Source organism: Armigeres subalbatus, unplaced genomic scaffold, assembly GCF_024139115.2.
Source record: "Armigeres subalbatus isolate Guangzhou_Male unplaced genomic scaffold, GZ_Asu_2 Contig515, whole genome shotgun sequence".
Lineage (NCBI taxonomy): Eukaryota > Metazoa > Arthropoda > Insecta > Diptera > Culicidae > Armigeres > Armigeres subalbatus.
Genome location: NW_026943277.1, coordinates 826441 through 846023, shown reverse-complemented (window position 1 = coordinate 846023; position 19583 = coordinate 826441). Strand labels below are relative to the sequence as shown.

Genomic DNA, 19583 nt, shown 5'->3' with positions numbered 1-19583 from the left:
ATTCCTTCAGGATTTCTTTTAGGGATTCATTAGGGATTTCCTGCTCCATACCCTTCGTGAATTTCTCTAAGAAGTCCACGAGAATTGCTCCGAAAGTATCAAATAGGATTCCTCCGGGAATTTCTCTGTGAGTTGCTTAAGGAATTCTTCCGGGAGAATCCTGCGGGAATTTCTTCAAGAATTCATCTAAAAACTCCTCCGAGTATTCTCTCAGGAAATTCTTTAGGGTTTCCATCGGAAATTCCTTCAGATATTTCCACACGAATTACTACAGATATTTTCATACCCTCCTGTAACTCCTTCCGTAATTCCTCCAGGACTTCATTCGAGAATTCATCCAGGGTTTTATTCAAGAATTTATAAGAGAATTTCTCCTATGAGAATTATTCATAGAAAGTTCCTGCAGAAATTTCTTTGCGAGTTTCTTCAAGAATTTCTCTGATAATTTTTTTGTGAATTCCTCCTGGAGTTCCTTCAGAAAGTCCTTCCAGAGTTTCTCCAGGTATTCCTCCAGGACTTCTTCCGAGAGAATTCCTCTGATTGTTCTTGCAGGAATTCTCGCTTAACTTTCAAAAGGACCTATATACCATTTTTTTTTCATAAATTAATTTGAATAGCGCAATCAACAGAACAACATGAAAGCTATTGATTGCAGTATTCCTCTGAATTCCGAGAATTCCTCTGAGAGTTTCTCCGAGAATTCCTCCAGTAGTTCTTGCGGGAATTCTTCCGGAAATTAGTTCTGTAGTTCCTTCGGAAGATACTTCAAAATTGGTTTCGGCGGTTCCTTCGAGATCGTCTGGAAATTGCTTCAAGAACTCATACAAGCTTTCTTTCAAGAATTCATTCACGCTTTCTTCTGGAATTTTATATTGGATTTCGTCCAAGAATTCCACCGCATTTTTTTTCTTAGAAATTCCTTATTTTTACAGAAATTAGTGTATGAATTCCTGCATGGATTTCCGGTGGAAATCCTGGAGAAATAAATTCAAATTTTCACAAGATTTCTTCGGAATTTTGAGCGTTGAAGTGGCGCCAAACAGGCAAGTGCTCGTTTCTGTGAGCTGGGTCAATTCAAATTTTTGCCCTACCTCACACAAGACGAATTGTGGTGACAAATAGGTCCTATGCTGAGAGCTAATGTGACAACAAAACGGAACTCCTTAAAAAAGGTACAATACATATGTCCGAAACGTCGTATGGAAACATAGAACCCCGTTTTTAATCCTTATTGCAAAATTGCAAATTTTGGCTTTAATTAAAACTTATAATTCGTTTTCGATGTCACACAATTATTTAATTACTCAAACTATTAACCTTCCACATAAATGATAAATTTAGAAACGACTATTCTGTTGGAAATCCATAAAATTAAAATAAAAGTAATAGATTTTCCCGGTAGTTTAAAGTCATGATCAAGCAATAGCATTAGCATGGTGCCTCAAATGGTTTTGATTCCAAATATTTTTGTGTCGGCTGTATTCGTTGATAGTCCTGCTTCATCTTTCTAGAAGATTGTTACCATTAAAAACTTTTTCGATTGATCGGCAGCCATAGTATCCACTTACCCCGAATTTTCGCTTGCTCCGGGGTACCTTATTGGTAACTTACAATGATTTTACTAAAACAGCATGTTACATCAATAAAAATCACATATTTACCGTTTTTCTGAACAAAACTCGGTAATTCGAATTTCTTAATGAATGCTTGGTGTTTTCGGAGGTAAACAATACAATACATACTTTTCAAAATATAATTTCGTTGATAAAATGTCCGTTTCACCCCACCATAAGCCAATTTCTTTAAAAATTCTCAAAAAATAGAATTTTGAGATAAATCATCAATTCAACCCGTACACAATCTGAGAAATCTGGTATCTGAGAAATTCCTGAAGAAATATCCGGAGTATCTGGAAGAATTCTTGAAGAAATTCCCAAATAAAAATATTGTTTATTTCCCGAAAAAAAAAATCCTGAGATACATCCCGAAGTAATTCCTGGAGGTGTTCCCGCAAGAATTCGTGGAGGAATTCCCGGAGAAATATCTGAAGGAGGAATTCTTCGAGAGGAATCTGAAGGAATTCTCAGAGGAATTTTCGAAGGGATTTTTGGAAGAATTCGTTGAAGAATTCCCCGGATAACTCTCGGATGAATACCAAATGCGATTCTTGAACAAAAATCTTGTGTGACCGACCCGAACCCATTTAAGTTGCTATTCTGCCTCACTTGGCACACCCGTTGGCGCTCAATGTTTAATATCCAATTGTAAAAACACCAGGCTCGAACTGTGTACGGCAGGTATCTGTTGATGAACACGTGTTACTATTAATTGTTTTCCGCCAAAATTCCCAAATAAAATTTCGGCAAGAATTCGAGAATGAACTCCCAAAGAAATTCCTGGAGAAATCCTTAGAAGGTGGTTCGAAATTTTTCACAGGAATACGTGAAGCATTTGTGGATGAATTATCGGAGGATTTTTGTAGAAATTTTGGGAGAAAGAAAAAAAAATCGTTTTGCAACTGCCGGAGGCAAGAAGTTCGAAGAAAATCTTAGACTACTTAAGGAGGAACATTGGGAGAATTTCTTTCCTGTGGATCTTGAACGAATTTTCAAATGAGTTACTGAAACTTTCGGAAAAAATTCGGAAAGATTCCCGAAGGAATACTTAAAGGAATTTACTTAACAGATCTGCATATCTCACAGAAAAGAAGGAATGTATTTATATCAGCTTGCACATAGTTTGTTCTGCTTAACTTATAATGAGTATTATTTCATAAGTGATTTGTTTAGAAATTCAGAAAGTTAGTTCTAATTTTCTAAAATTTATGGAAGAGTGCAGGACCTTCAAATTGATGGTGTTAGCTGATATTCATTGTAAATGCTAAAATCCCTGATGAATTCCTCACTTCTTAAAAAAATATTCAATATATAATGATTATTATGTGATTGCAATTGTTATCCAGGTTTTATTACGGACAAGGTATATTTTTGTTCAGGTTACAAACGATTTTCTGAAAATGAAGAATGATAATGAAGCACATGTTTGATTTTGATTAATTTCCCAGTTTAAAACCCGGGGTTGTGGGGCAAATCTAGCCCATTATTGTTTTGAATATTAAAAAAATGCCATTCTTCATGTTATCTGAAACGAATGTAAAATTGAGTGCCTATAGGAAATAGGCGAGGATGACCCCCTGGGCATTTTAATCAAAATTTATTTAAAATGACGTTCGTTTTATTTGATATAATATATAATAGTGGCGTTCAAGTAAGGCGATTATATTTTTATTATCCAAAATCAGTCTGGGCTTCAGTTATGACGCATATACTTTGATTGATAAAGATGATGCTTGTGTCACTGTATTTCAATGAAAGTCATATTTCCGGCGTTACCTAGTCCACGTTTTTTCTAGTGAATGATCTTTCGTAAGCTCGGCCTTGTCCTCCCGGTCTGAATACGCATAGAATAATAATTCGTTAGAAGTTAGAGCGATATCTGGGAAAGCAGGCGATAGATAGATAGAGCAGGTCCTACTACTAGAAATAGACTGAAGTAAATTCTACAATTGGTTAAACAAGGGTGTACGAGAGCTTAGACAACTTACATGGCAACCAAGGTAGATTGATGTTATCCATACGGGCCCAGCTCAGGGCGTCGAGCGGCCCGGCGCTACTGGGATCGATCCAGTAGATGGTGCTTATAACTAACAATGATGAAGCGAGATAGCCCAACATCGTTGCGGCGTGTCTGAAAATTGAAAACGAGAAAAAAATGATCACTACACTGCTTAGCCCAGAGAGCACTAACTTAGTTAGCAGCGAATATAGAAAAAATAAAAAATAAAAATCGCTTCAACAAGGTGGTTTGCAAACCTTCATTCATTTACAGTCTCTGCGGTCATATACTATCCGGTGTGTTGTGAAAAAGCCGGTAGTAATAATGGACTCCGGTCGATGGGTATGTTGAGAAATGGAGGAAAAGAAATTTCATAATTGAGCAATCGCTGCTATACAGTATACATGCCTCTTGTACCGGTAGCCGCAGCAGTGGCAATGGCTATGGCCAAGCCATTTAGCTATGTCCATATTGCAGCAATGAAATGCCGCATGGAAATCCGGGCTTGTTTTAAGCGGCACGGCGTCTCATCGATTAGTTATCGCAGCGTACATGCCTATCATCGCAATGTCAGGTTTAAACTACTGAACTGTTACGTTGGTTCGAAATAGGAAAGGAAACTTGCCTATCGGCTACGCGATAGCGGGGAATGTTATATCGTTGTGATGTATGAAGGAGGTTATTTAAATATAAACCGGATGACTTACAGGCAGGTTGGTTTCCTGAACGTAATGACGTTACGTGTATGCATAATTAAAAGAATAAAATTAAATCTATTAAATCTATTAAATCTATTAAATCTATATATATAAAACTCAATGTTTGTATGTTTGTATGTATGTTTGTATGTATGTTCCAGCATAACTTCTGAACCCCTTGGCCGATTTCAACCAAATTTGGAACACACATTCTTTATCTTAAGGAGACGACAATGGAGGGGGCATCAGCATCAGCATCAGCCGAAAATGGAAACGGAGCCTTCTTGATGTACGGAATAAACGTAGTGCCGATATCGCGTCTGATCATCACCTCCTCATCGGCGAAATACGCCTGCGCATTGCGCGGATTCGTCGGCAGGAGGAAAGAGTTGGACGACGATTCAACACACGCCGACTGGAAGATGCCACGGTGAAACGGTCCTTCGTTGAAGAACTGGAGACGCGTGCTGCAGATATTCCGGAAGGTGGCAGCGTGGAAGACCAATGGACCGCCGTCAAGAATGCCTTCATCGCCACCAGCGAGAACAATCTGGGCGAACTACGCACCCAGAGAAAACAATGGATCACCGATGAGACCTGGAGGAAGATAGAGGAGCGAAGAGAAGCCAAAGCCGCGATAGAGCGATCGAAAACCAGAGGAGCCAAAGTCTTAGCCCGTCAACGATACACGGCTCTTGAGAAGGAAGTAAAACGCTCATGTCGACGGGACAAGCGAGCGTGGGCAGACTCTCTGGCCGACGAAGGAGAGAGAGCCGCCGCAACCGGGGACATTCGCCTCCTCTACGATATCTCACGAAGCTTAAGCGGGGCGAAGATGAATGCAACGATGCCTGTGAAAGACGCGAATGATCAGTTATTGACCGACCCAACTGACCAGCTGAAACGCTGGTTCGAGCACTTCGAACAACTTTTTCAAGTGCCAACCAGGCCATCACCACCTCGGCATGATCTGCCTAGGATCCGACGTATAACACGTGTCAATACCGAAGCTCCATCACTGCTAGAGATTCAAACAGCCATCCAAAGCATGAAATCGAATAAAGCTCCAGGGGCGACCACATATCAGCCGAGATGCTCAAAGCTGACCCCATGACATCCGCTCAACTACTGCATCGTTTATTTCGTAATATCTGGGACACCGCAACTTTCCCGGTCGACTGGATGCAAGGTATCTTAGTGAAGGTGCCCAAAAAGGGTGACCTGACTGTATGCGATAACTGGCGAGGCATTATGTTGCTGTGTACCGTTCTCAAAGTTCTGTGCAAAATTATCCTAGCCCGGATTCAGGAGAAGATCGATGCGACTCTCCGGCGGCAGCAAGCCGGATTCCGTGCCGGAAGATCCTGTGTGGACCATATTGTCACGCTCCGCATCATTTTGGAGCAGGTCAACGAATTCCAAGAGTCCCTTTACTTGGTATTCATTGACTACGAAAAGCTTTCGACCGTCTCAATCACGAGAATATGTGGGGCGCCCTGAGACGCAAGGGGTTCCTGAGAAAATCATCGGCCTCATCGAAGCACAGTACGAGGCCTTTTCGTGTAGAGTGCTGCACAATGGGGTCCTGTCCGACCCTATCCGGGTCGTAGCTGGTGTGAGGCAAGGATGTATTCTATCACCGTTACTGTTCCTCATCGTAATCGATGAGATTCTGGTAGATGCGATTGACCGTGAACCAAACCGCGGGCTGTTATGGCAGCCTATAACCATGGAGCACCTAAACGACTTCGAATTGGCGGATGACGTTGCACTACTCGCGCAACGGCGCTCTGATATGCAGAGTAAGCTCAACGACCTTGCCGATCGCTCCTCCTCGGCAGGTTTAGTCATCAACGTCAACAAAACCAAATCGTTGGATGTAAACACGGTGACTCCTTCCAGTTTCACAGTAGCCGGGCAACCAGTGGAGAATGTTGAAAGCTTCCAATATCTTGGTAGCCAAATGGCGTCAGACGGCGGTACCAAGATCGACATAGGCGCACGGATCAAGAAAGCAAGGGCTGCCTTTGCGAGTTTAAGAAATATCTGGAAAAACAGGCAGATAAGTGAACGCACCAAAATACGAATTTTCAACTCTAACGTGAAATCTGTGCTGTTATACGCTAGCGAAACATGGTGTGTATCAGTGGAGAACACTCAACGGCTGCAGGTGTTCATTAACAGATGTCTGCGGTATATAATTCGGGCCTGGTGGCCTCACAACTGGATCTCAAACAACGAGCTCCATCGTCGTTGTCACCAGAGGCCGATAACAACAGAAATTCGGGATCGGAAGTGGGGCTGGGTCGGCCACACTCTACGTAGGGGCGGAAACGAAATCTGTAAGCAAGCATTAGACTGGAACCCAGCGGGACATCGCAGCAGAGGCAGACCCAGAGGGTCATGGCGGAGAAGCCTCAATAAAGAAATAAAAGAAGTCGACCGAAATCTAACCTGGCAACAGGTTAAAGCGATAGCCGGGCATCGCTCAGGATGGAGATCTTTCAAGTCGGCCCTTTGCACCACCGGAGGTGTACAGGATCCATAATTAAGTAAGTAATGGAGGGGGCTAAGCATGCTCTTTGGAAAAGGGGGAGGATGTGCGGGGAGGGGTATTGCTTAGTTAATAATCAACTCAGTGTAGACTTTGAACCCCTTGGTCGATTTCAATCAAATTTGGAACACACATTCTTTATCTTAAGGAGACGACGATAGGGGGTTATGGATGCTTTTTGGAAAAGAGGGAGGGTGTGGGGGGAGAGGTACTGCTAAATAATTGATCAACTCAGTGTACCTTTTGAACCCCTTGGTCGATTTCTACCAAATTTGGAACACACATTCTTTGTCTTAAGGAGACGATGATAGGCGGGAAAGGGGAAAGGGAAAGGGGGAAAAGGGGGAGGGTGTGAGGGGAGGGTATTGCTAAATTATTGATCAACTCAGTGTACCCTAATGAACCCCTTGGCCGAATCCAACCAAACTTGGAACACACATTCTTTATCTTAAGGGACGACAATGGAGGGGGGCTAAGCATGTTCTTTGGAAAAGGGGGAGGATGTGCGGGGAGGGGTATTGCTTAGTTATTAATCAACTCAGTGTAGCCTCTGAACCCCTTGGCCGATTTCAACCAAATTTGGAACACACATTCTTTATCTTAATGAGACGACGATAGGGGGTTATGGATGCTTTTTGGAAAAGAGGGAGGGTGTGGGGGGAGAGGTACTGCTAAGTTATTGATCAACTCAGTGTACCTTTTGAACCCCTCGGTCGATTTCTACCAAATTTGGAACACACATTCTTTGTCTTAAGGAGACGACGATAGGCGGGTTGGGGATGCTCTTTGGAAAAGGGGGAGGGTGTGAGGGGAGGGGTATTGCTAAGTTATTGATCAACTCAGTGTACCTTATGAACCCCTTGGCCGATTTCAACCAAATTTGGAACACACATTCTTTATCTTAAGGAGACGACAATGGAGGGGGGCTAAGCATGTTCTTTGGAAAAGGGGGAGGATGTGCGGGGAGGGGTATTGCTTAGCTATTAATCAACTCAGTGTAGCCTCTGAACCCCTTGGCCGATTTCAACCAAATTTGGAACACACATTCTTTATCTTAATGAGACGACGATAGGGGGTTATGGATGCTTTTTGGAAAAGAGGGAGGGTGTGGGGGGAGAGGTACTGCTAAGTAATTGATCAACTCAGTGTACCTTTTGAACCCCTTGGTCGATTTCTACCAAATTTGGAACACACATTCTTTGTCTTAAGGAGACGACGATAGGGGGTTGGGGGTGCTCTTTGGAAAAGGAGGAGTGTGTGAGGGGAGAGGTATTGCTAAGTTATTGATCAACTCAGTGTACCTTATGAACCCCTTGGCCGATTTCAACCAAATTTGGAACACACATTCTTTATCTTAAGGAGACGACAATGAAGGGGGGGTAAGCATGTTCTTTGGAAAAGGGGGAGGATAAGCGGGGAGGAGTATTGCTTAGTTATTAATCATTTCAGTGTAGCCTCTGAACCCCTTGGCCGATTTCAACCATATTTGGAACACACATTCTTTATCTTGAGGAGACGATGATAGGGGGATTATGAATGCTTTTTGAAAACAGGGGGAGGGTGAGGGGAGAGGGGTATTGCTCAGTTATTGATCAACTCAGTGCATCTTCTGAACCCCTTGGCCGTTTTCAACCAAATTTGGAACACACATTCTTCATATTAAGGAGACGACGATAGCGTGATTAGGGATGCTCTTTAAAAAAGGGAGGGTATGGAGGGATGGGTATTGTTTAGTTATCGATCAATTCAGCATAACTATTGAACCTATTTACCGATGTCCACTAAATTTGGAACCCATATTCTCTGTTTAAGGAAGACTATATCAGATTGGATAGGAGTGTCATAGCTGAATGAGAGAGATGGTATATTTATTAAACGAACAGTTTAGTATACCTTTTACCACATGGGTCAATTCAAACCAATTTTGTAAAAACATATTCTCTGCCCAAAAGTATTATATAGAGGCTGGGAGAAACTTTTGCAATGCAGGAGGTTGTTGGGGTTAGGTATTGTTCAGAAAACGTCTTAATTTAAAATCCCTTTTATTTAGTTCATTCGAGGTTCTTTCACATTGTACAATGCTCCGAAAACAAATTTCCCGAATTCCTTTAAAATAGCAAATCCTCGACAATAACATTTTCCCGTTAATAAAATTTCCCCAAAAATGACTTCAACTTCAACTTCCCTGAAAATGACATATTCCTGAATGAAGCAGCATTTGAGCATTTGGGCATGAAGGGCATTTGGGATAATTATGAACAGCATCAGAAAAATCTTTCATGGAAAGCATGCATTTGCTGGGTATACAGCAATGATAATTGTTACCCTTCATCGGAATCATGGTTTGCCCAGTGAAAATCAATAATTAATGTGTTTCCTTCTGGATGGTGGATGTGATTGCTTCTTTAAAAGTAGGCATTTGCCCGGAATAAGGCAATGGTGAGTGTGATCCCTTCTTTTAAAATAGGCATTTGCCGGAATAAAGCATCGGTGGATGTTTTTCCTTCTTTAGCAAATGACGTTTGCCAGGAATAAGCCTATTCAAACCAACGATCCTTTTCTAGATCAGTCAATGCTTCCAAAAGCCTTCTATTAGTCAAATGACGAAGTATCAATAAGTTAACACAATTACTCTGTTGACCAATTGGTTTTATCTTTTTCTGATTGTAAAAAACTGAAAACCAAACTGGCAATTCCGAGCAAGGCCGGGTACATAAAGCTAGTAATAAATATAGGCTAACTATTATAAACAAGTCAATTGAGTTGTAAAATAACGAATTACACCATTTTTGCCTTTCTCGTACACTTCTTCTTTTTCTTCTTATTGGCATTATATCCCCACACTGGGACATTGCCGCTTCGCAGCTTAGTGTTCATTAAGCACTTCCACAGTTATTACCTGCGATGTTTCTAAGCCAAGTGACCATTTCTCCATTCGTACATCATGAGGCAAACACGATGATACTTTTATGCCCAGGGAAGTCGAGACAATTTTCAATCCGTAAATTGCCTAGACCAGCACCGGGAATCGAACCCAGCCACCCCTTAGCATGGTGAATTTTAAAACCCTTCATAAGACTAGTTGTGCATACATCGGTGTGTGAGCGATTCATAGTCGACTTTATAGAAACAAATTAGTGTGTGAGTTAGAAGATGGCGAGTTCTTCTTTAATCAGAACAATTCAAAGTTAGTTTCCAGCGTAATCCACTTCCATCTACTACTAGCTTCTCATACGCAACCATGAATGGGATTTCAGCTTATTTTATCTGTAGTTTGAATTATCATTAAACGAATAGATTTCATCAATAATGAGCATTTGTGGTTTTGAGGGAAAGTTATCAGTTGATTCAATTTTCTACTTTTTTACTATTATCCGATGATGGTAAAGCAGACCCAAATATTAATTTAAATAGGATGTCAAATATTTTCAACATCGTACATGAAAGACCAGCATTCAAATATATGCATCGATGGCCTGACGCCAACCAGAATCAAGATGCTCCTTGCATCTGAAGGACTACCATCGTCTCCTGAACATCTTCACCGCATATTCACATCACAGAAGTACATTGCGAATATGGAATTGGGCCAGATGAAGCCGCAGCAGACCTGCAGTCTTATCGTCAATATCTGTCGAGTGAACGGACGCATCGCACAGTGGTTAAAATCCCGAAAAGCATGATCGTCAGCTTTTTCGGTATGAAATCGTGTTTTAAATGGCATAGTATTTGCATACATCAAGGGGTATCATTTGAGAAAATTTTATTTTTAATTGATTCACCTAAAAGTGAGATTTAAATTTTATTTTTTTCAAAATTTGTTGGAGCAAAATGGCGTCTTTAAAAAAATCGTCAGAAATAATGTACAGAAAAACTTTGTCAAAGACACTACGGGTCTATCTATTGTAACGAACAAAATATGACTCAATTTTAGATAATAGGTCCTTCAACCCTATAAAAACTGGTTACAATGAATAACTTTGCATTGTCGAATTTTTGAGGTTACCAATGTTCTACAAACTTATTCAGGACATAAAAATACAACATTAAACTACTAAATCATAACAATATTTTCAATTGTTAGAAGGAAATTTAAGATTTACGAACAAAATTACACATTTTTCACAACAAAATGTCTCGCAAGGTTGCAAAAAGTGACAGTCAAATCAATGCACATTCAAACGATAAGCTTCAAAGCTTTCTATTACAAGTGGTTTTATTTGTATCTCGTTGTATCCTCGTCAGATAACTGTTATTGAAAAATAATGTTCGAGTAATTCTTTGGTATAAGATAAATATTTATGATAATGATGATGATGATGATGATTGCCTAGACCGGCACCGGGAATACCATCTATTGTAGCAAGGCACCTGCCGATAGCACTGGCCATATCTGACAAACGATTTGATCATGATTATATTATTGATTGTATTTCATCAAACTCCTGTATGAAGAGCCAAAAATGTGTGGGGTGGTTCCATAAGCAGAAACACTTATGTGAATCCACGGGATGAATAGAGAATCTGCTTCTAGAAGAAAGTTCGTACATATACAATAATACAATCTAGCCCTCGTTCCCCTGATTGACCCAATAGATCCAATAGTTCGTATAATCTCGAATTTCCTTCTAATAATTAAAAATATTTTATGATTTAGAAGCTGAATGCTGTAATTTTATGTGCTGAAAAGTTTGTAGAACATTGTTAACCTCAAAAATTCGACCATGCAAAGTTATTCATTGTATACTAGTTTTTACATGGTTAAATGACCTATTATCTAAAGTTGAGTCATATTTTGTTCGTTTCAATAGATAGATCTGTAGTGTGTTTGACAAAGTTTTTCTATACATTACTTCTGACAACTTTTCCAAAACCGCTATACACTGTCGCGTTGGAAATCTAATTTAACCTAATTTAATCTTACTTTACTTACATTTTATTTAGCATATACGATAATATGTGAAATTTTCTATTACCAGATTGCAGCAGAAATAAGTGAGACGAAGGATTAATGCATAAATACTTCGCGAAGCCATGCTCGTCAACTATGGCCTTGGCATAACGCGAAAAAAAAAAACAGATCAGCCGAATTTACTTAGGCGCACGTACCCACACTGCTATGAACGTGGGTTGTTACCCTTTAACTGTGATTACCGGTTTCCCAGCTTGCACGACCATTGATTGCATCAAATGAAACTGAAAGCGAACGCAAGCCAAAACAGCTGTCATGGCTAGGTAAACGAAACTTGGACCCTAAGGTCTGCAGACTGGATGCTAACGGTGTGAAATCGCCCATAAATTAAGACACTACCACAATAGGCTAAACTATCCATAAACTCATAAATGACTTATGAGATTAAATTGATTAACGTAATTACTTATTTCAACAGATTTTTTTTGATTTGGGCAATAAACGTCAATGAAACGCAAATATTTTTCGATTTCCAAATGGAAAAAGACTTATGAGTAACGCTGTTAGATAAAATACATATTGGTCATAAAAGTGGTGATCTTCTAACTCACGAGCTCAATTTTCTTTAATCAATAGGGCTTCTATGCGTTTATGGTCAGTAAACGACACAACAAAACAATCAACTAGGTGCAAACACGTTAACCGAATTCCTAGCTAAAAACAGCTGACCAGCGAGTCAGAGGAATGTATTTACAAATGTATGGGCAATGTTACAGACTATCGTCTTGGACATTATTCGATTAGCTGTGATGACGTAGTGTAGCAATAATTGGAAACTGCACGAAACCGCCGATGCCGTTGCGTTCGGGTTTTGGGGTTGACCTTCTCTAGTTTCGAGAGAGAGAGTGGAATACTATGCCGTTCTATATGGACCGGCAGCAGTGTCGAGTATAGGGGGAGGCAACAGACTTTTGAACGTTGATTGACACTCGAAGCTGTTAGTTTTCGATTAGCGCAAATGTGTCACCGTGATAAATCGTCGACAGCGTTCGAGGGCGCCAACCTATGGCAACGAAATTACTATTTTGATTTGGGGGTCGCATATAGTGACATGCTGTTCGTTGCTTCAAATGTGGGTCGAATTTGGTCGAGTCAGTGTTTTTGGAAGGTATATTGAACCAAACGGGTGAATGAACTTATGCTGAGCAGCACACGTGGCTGAGTTTCACGGAGGTGGTATGAATGATTGTCATTTTATTGTTTCAATTGCAAGTTAAATGGCTCGACAAGGCTGTCAAAATCAACATTGCTATTGTAAAATGTATCGTTAGGGGTGTTTTAAAAATGTTTTAATGTTAAATCCAGTGTGGAATTGCCCAGCTAGTGATTAACAGTTACTGAAATTTCGATTTGTATGAAATTTTTGCATGGGCAGTCCACAACGCGCATACTCGCCAACTAGCCGGGCCAACTAATTAGAAAAACTTTAAAAGAAATCGAAAAATATATGAAGTGGTTGTTTTTAACATTTTAAAGTTCGTTTTTTACGATTTCGTTCTTCGGTAAGATAGGGGGGTCATTCTGCAGATTCAAAAACAAGTTGTCAGGAAGTATGGGCTGATAACTCAGCCGGCTTCTTACCGATTTTGCAGTTTTTAGCATCAATCGATCGACGAACTCTTTAGGATTTTGTCTAATAATTCAAAACAATGGTAAAAGGTGCTGAACTATTGAATACTTAAATTTTGCCGAGCACTGTTAAAAATCAGTAAATCAACCAACCCCGCTCGTGCACCGCAAGCACAGACATTAAATGCAAGCACGTGCTTGGTTCTAATCTTCAATTTGATCAAGTTTTCATAGTGCGCGCACACGACGACGGTATGGCATCGGAGCCGGTTCGATGGTGGATGGCAGGAGCAGTGGAAATCTAAAAGTTTCGCATGGCGCATGGCGGTGGCCTTCATCAAGTCTCATTTTCATCAAACTTCAAACTGTTCAGTGATTGCTGTTAGTGCTTGGAAAGGCGCGTTTTTGGAAATAAGTCGGTCCTTTTCAGGAATGAAAGTTGCCCGGCGGCAGTAAAATCACAAGCGCTCGTTGGAGGGAACCACTGAAAATGAATTCGCATGGATGGCGTTGGCGTCAGTAGCAGTCAAGTGAAATGTTCTCTCAAGGTTCTGATTTTGGCTGTGTTGCTGGTAGGTATTGGAAAGGCGAATTATTGAAATTCAGTAGATTCTTTTCAGGATCATCATTATATTGAAGAGAAGATTTTGAGCCTTCAAACAAACCATAATGGCTTGACGACGGCTGAAAGATGCCGGCGGTAGCAGAAGTGCTCGCTGTAAACATTTAGCATGGATAGCGTTTGTAGCGTTTCAGTGGAAAATCATTAGGAGGCCGACGCTGACTTCAGTTGACTACTACTGAAATTTTGTCACCAGATTCTGATTTATAAGAAAACAAAATTTTATCAGGTAAAATTTTAAGAGCTTCCGGTTCTTTCTTGATATAGGTTTTCACCATTGACAATTTCCAAACAATTAAACTTTCCTATTCCTGACATCACCCACTTAGGGGTCGTACACTTATTACGTAAGCAAATTTTCCGGGTTTTTCGACCCCCTCCCCCCATGTAAGATTTTTTTTTCATACAAATGAGAGATCGGCTGGTACTTGGTGCTGGGAATTTGGTTTCATCAGCTGCGGTGAACGACGGAGGTCCTTCGTAGCTTAGTAGGGAAAGCACCTGTATAGCGAACTGGGGTCGGCGGATCAAAGCCCACCGAATGGGCGGTTACCCTCCAATACCCTTTCCGAACTAAATCTATAACATGTTGTACATATACATAATCAAGTTTCAGACTTGGTTCTGAAGTTAAGGCTACATTCCAAGGAAAAAGTCTAACATCAGCAACTTTCAAAAATTGGTGGACAAGGGACATGTATTCGAGATCAAGACCCGCCAACACTTCCCTAATAGGCTTCGGCTGCTTTCCTCGGACCCGAAGATGTTCAGATAGCACAGATCTGGGGCCACGATGCTCCTCGCACGCCCACACAACATGGTCAACGTCCTGATAATCTGCACCGCAAACACAGAGATTGCTTTCTGAGGGCCCCACTCGAAAAAGATGTGCATTTCAAGTGTAGTTATTGGACATTAGACGACATATGGTTCGAATGAAGTCTCGCCCTAGATTCAATTTTTTGAACCATGGACGCTTCGACACCTGCGGGCGAATTGAATACAGCCATCTACCCAACTCCCCATTTGTCCATTTCTGCTGCCTGCTGATCAAGGTTTCCTGGTGAACTAATAAGAAAAATTCATCGAAGGTGATTTGCCGATCGTAAATATCACCTTCCACAGCGCCCTCCTTAGCCAAAGAGTCCGCTTTCTCATTTCCTGGGCAATGAGAAGGGACCCAAGCCATGGTGATTGTGAATGACCGTTTTGATAAAGCACTCAAAGCTTTCCGTATCCCGGTTAGAAGATACGCTGAGTGCTTAACAGGTTTCATTGACCGAACAGCCTCCAGGGAACTTAGACTGTCGGTGAAGATATAGAAGTGGTCAGGAGGTAGGGATGCAATATGCTCAAGTGAATAGTGTACAGCTGCTAGTTCAGCGGTATACACGGAACTAGGCTCTTTCAGCTTAAAGTAGGCGCTATGAAAAACGTTAAAAACACCGAAACCAGTGGAGTCATCCATTTTTGACCCGTCTGTGAAAAAGATTCTCTCCTCGCTGGCGTGCCCGCATTTGCTTGCAAATAATGGAGGTATGACCTCCGCACGAAGGAATTCTGGTATTCCATGAACCTCCTGCTTCATGGACAGATCAAAAGTAACAGAGGAACTGTAAGAGTCTAAGAAGTTAGCACGATTGGTGTCAACCGAAGATGGGCTTACCTTCAGCGTCATATGATACATTCCAGCGTAACGCGACACCATGAGGAGCCGACTTTCAGCGAGAAATTAGGTCTGCATTCGAAAATTAGCCTCGGGGACATATGATTAAACAGGTGTAAAATTATCCTCACTAAATTTCCTTTCTGATAGTATATTCATTTTGTGATTTTTCGCTTTTAATATGATAAGTATAGCGCGCTGCATTTTGTAACGCGACACCATCGCTGAATTGCACTTTTTCGCATTTTGAAATGCAATTGCGTTTTTCAGCTCTGGTATACGGTTTGGAGTCTCGATTTATTCTAAGCATTTCTCGTATACATCGCAGGAAAAAACGGAAATTATAATGAAAATAACTGAAATGATATGAACACCGCCGCGTTACGCTGATCGACAAACAGTCTCCTGCAAATGGTGTCGCGTTACGCAAACGTGTTTATCGTTGATAGAATACGTATTTTCAGCCGATTTCGATGCGACATGTTATTTTCGGCACAGAATATTATCACATTATCTATCGTTGAATGTAGTTCGAGTTGGTGGTTACGATCTGGAGTTTCAGTTATTAAAGTTTTGCACACTTAACTCATTTCACCGTATTCGGTAAATTTTACCGAAAGCTCAACAGCAGAACTGTTCGGTAATTTATTTTACAGATTTTTTGTAATTTTTTCCATTGTTCAACTGTCAAAATTACCGAAAATCAGTTAAATTATTTACCGAACAGTTCTGCTGTTGAGATTTCGGTAAAATTTTACCGAATTCGGCGATTTATTTTAAGTGTGTGAGGGACTAACTGGCACAAATATAGAACTGAACCAATTCCATTCGTATCACATATTCAGTTTTAGAAACGAAATAAATGGTAATGGGTTTTCCTATTTTTATATTAGTCACACCCAAGTATAATCCGGATTGGTTTTCAAGGACGTGGTCAGACGATCGATCCCCCTAGAAGTGAGTTTTTACAAACTGAAAAGTTCTATATTGCCTTTTTACTACGTTAACCATTTTGAAAGGTGATGATGGCTCAGGAAGCTCATCAATGTTGAAGAGGAATATTTCTGTCGTTTTTTATTCTACGTTTCTACTGGAACGTTGTCTGTTTTCAACTTTTTATTTATTTCCGAAAAGATTGGAATACGTCTCATGTCTCAACCAATGTTTATCACAAGAACGTATGCGTCGTGCCTTGAGTGCACTACTTTTAACTACATTTTCAATCTTTACGCTATCATCAACACTACTCAGAAAATAAATACTCAATTTTGAAAATAGTGTTTATATCCTGGTGTAAAATAATTGTCTTATTATTGTATATTCATTCAGGTCCAAGCGAAGTTCATTAGGATGCCTGATCAGTGCCGTAGCGTATGGTTGGCGGGGTTGGCCCCCGCCAAGGGCGCCAGGCCTTAGGGGGGCGCCGAAATCAAGAATTTCGCTATGGGAGGTGATGAAAAAATATTCTCAAATTCACTGGTTCAAAGTGATTCGGACTAAAGCCCCTATCAGACGATTCCCATTGGAGATCGATTGAATGATTTCCGGAAGGCCCTTTCCTGTCAATAACTGATACCAGTATTACAACGCCGGCTCAGGGAGCATGTTCCCCTTAATTTGGAAGATTTTCAATCGCCTTCAGGAACAGGTAAATGGAAAGAGGTATGCAATAAGATTCTAGGGAAGGACATCTAGATGCCTTAGCCGCACACATGTTCCTAATGGGTTACTGCAACTCATATGTGACCAGATTCAGTCACAATGAAGTTCCTACAACCATTTCTGTCTGATTCCTGTTGGTCGGGTGAGGACTTCAATACCCCAAAGGAGAAAGACAGAGAAGACATTAAAAAACACGTAAATCGAATCCATGTAGCCTATGTTTTTTTTTGTTCGCAAAAGAAAGGCAATGGCAAAGCTTTAAACGATGATGATTATTTGAAATGACGGCACTGACCTAACGGTATGATTAATATAAAAATCGGCTTCGGGGAATTTCAGTAATGATGGCAACTGATTAACTTCATAGTTGAAATTGATTGGTCCAACAAAATCAACAAAGTACCGACAGACCCATTTCAGAAATTTATATATCTTGATCCGAATAAGTCCGGATTTTTTATTGATTCGACTTTGTCCAATCGCTATTAATACCTTCTACCAATTCACTTCAAAGTCCAATTCACCAATTCACTTTAAAGTAGTTCTTTCAAATCATAGACTACGCTACTCTACAGTTGGAGTTTGCTTCATCAATAGGTCTAATGGCGATTCCGATGGTCTTTGATACCACTCCAAAGTAGGGTTCTTCTTGATGCAACTAGGTCAGAAGCGACCCAGTCACCGACCGGAAGTTGAATTCTATTAGCCTGGTTTGTTGTCATGAATTCACGCACTAATGGATTTAGTCTTTTTTATTTGCGCTGTTGAAATCGTAAATTTCTAGAAAAGGGATTTCTATAAACGTTGTGGCCCTTGACTAATCTTTACTTTTTATCTTTTCGAATATATACACCATTTAGGTTTAATAGGCTTTAGGAATTATTAACACAAAAATACATACATACAAGATACCCATGAAAGTAAGGGGTCGTACACTAATTACGTAAGCACTTATGGAGGGAGGGGGGGTCGGCTATTTTCTTACGCTCCATATAAATAAAAATTGATTTGTATGAGAAAAATCTTACATGGGGGGAGGGGGGTTGAAAAACCCAGAAAAAATGCTTACGTAATTAGTGTACGGCCCCTAAGGGGCGCCCAATAAAAGTTTCGCCAAGGGCGCTGGGAGTCCACGCTACGGCTCTGTGCCTGATATAATATGTATTTATTAACGAACCAGCCCAGTGCTGGTTCATCTCGATTAACATAAAATGGAATTATTTTTCCATTTATCACTCGGCAACTCTCTGTTAACCTTTTCGATAGGCCCTTATTCTTGCATTGGTTTGGTGAAGTTTTTGCCTGACGCTATTCATTATATTTTCGACTACCGGTGACCAACACTCTTAAATTATTTCACCGATATTGACTATGAAAATCTCTGCTAAAGTTCTTAAGATGAAATATCGACTAAATTGACGTATGTTCACGGCATCTTCTTTGAGCGCTGACGTACTCGGCTATGACGATCTTGGTCAAAGAATAAAAAATGCCGAGCTAGTGAGAGCGAACGAAAGGAAAATTAACTCAAATATTAAAAATCATAAAATTAAATGGAGAAAAGAAAACACGAGTCTTTCGGTTAAACGAAATAAATAAACGAACCATTGAAAAAATATAATCATACTTGGCATCCACAAACAAGTTTGACGGATCGTGACATGGTACAAGGAAACCGTGTTCGTCAGCAAACTGTTAGTTACGTTTACTGATATGAGTGGCATGGTGATATTGCGTGGAAAAGAGAGAGGATTAAAAAAGCCTCACAATTTAATCGAAAAAAAACTCAGTTTCACGTGACTTAATAACGGACGACCCCAAAGGGGTCACCAAACACCAAACATTTGTAATTTCCCACCACTCCGGAACATTTTTGTATCGTAACCTATTTTTTGTAGTATGGGGAGCTACCAAATGACACACCCCGTTACACCCCCAATTTTGTTACGCTATTCATGTACAAGCCCTAAATTACTTGAAAGAAACCATTGTGATACTGTATCAATAAACCGAAAGCATTTTATCCCTTATTACAGAAGCACATTCAATTCGCGTAACGCGACACCATATTTTTGTACCTAGTGTAACTTCATGGAAAATGGTCCGATTTTTGATCTTAATACACGAAAAGAAAGCTCTTGACGAGTACTAAGAGAATACGAAATATTATTTTTCCAATGTTTGTACCTTTTGTCTAGTATCAATTATACGACTATTTTCGTAAC

At 40.4% G+C, this 19583-nt stretch overlaps 1 protein-coding gene across 4 annotated transcripts in view; it reads right to left on the bottom strand.

The window, feature by feature from the left end:
- The window catches only part of LOC134204316 (pancreatic triacylglycerol lipase-like), a 75211-nt gene that overhangs the window by 23528 nt on the left and 32100 nt on the right, over nucleotides 1-19583 (bottom strand). For all 4 annotated transcript variants that reach the window (XM_062679137.1, XM_062679138.1, XM_062679139.1 and 1 more), the window contains one exon: nucleotides 3605-3747. In XM_062679137.1, coding sequence (XP_062535121.1) covers nucleotides 3605-3734 — 130 coding nt within the window. In that variant the 5' untranslated portion in view covers nucleotides 3735-3747. The remainder of the gene's footprint in view (nucleotides 1-3604; nucleotides 3748-19583) is intronic.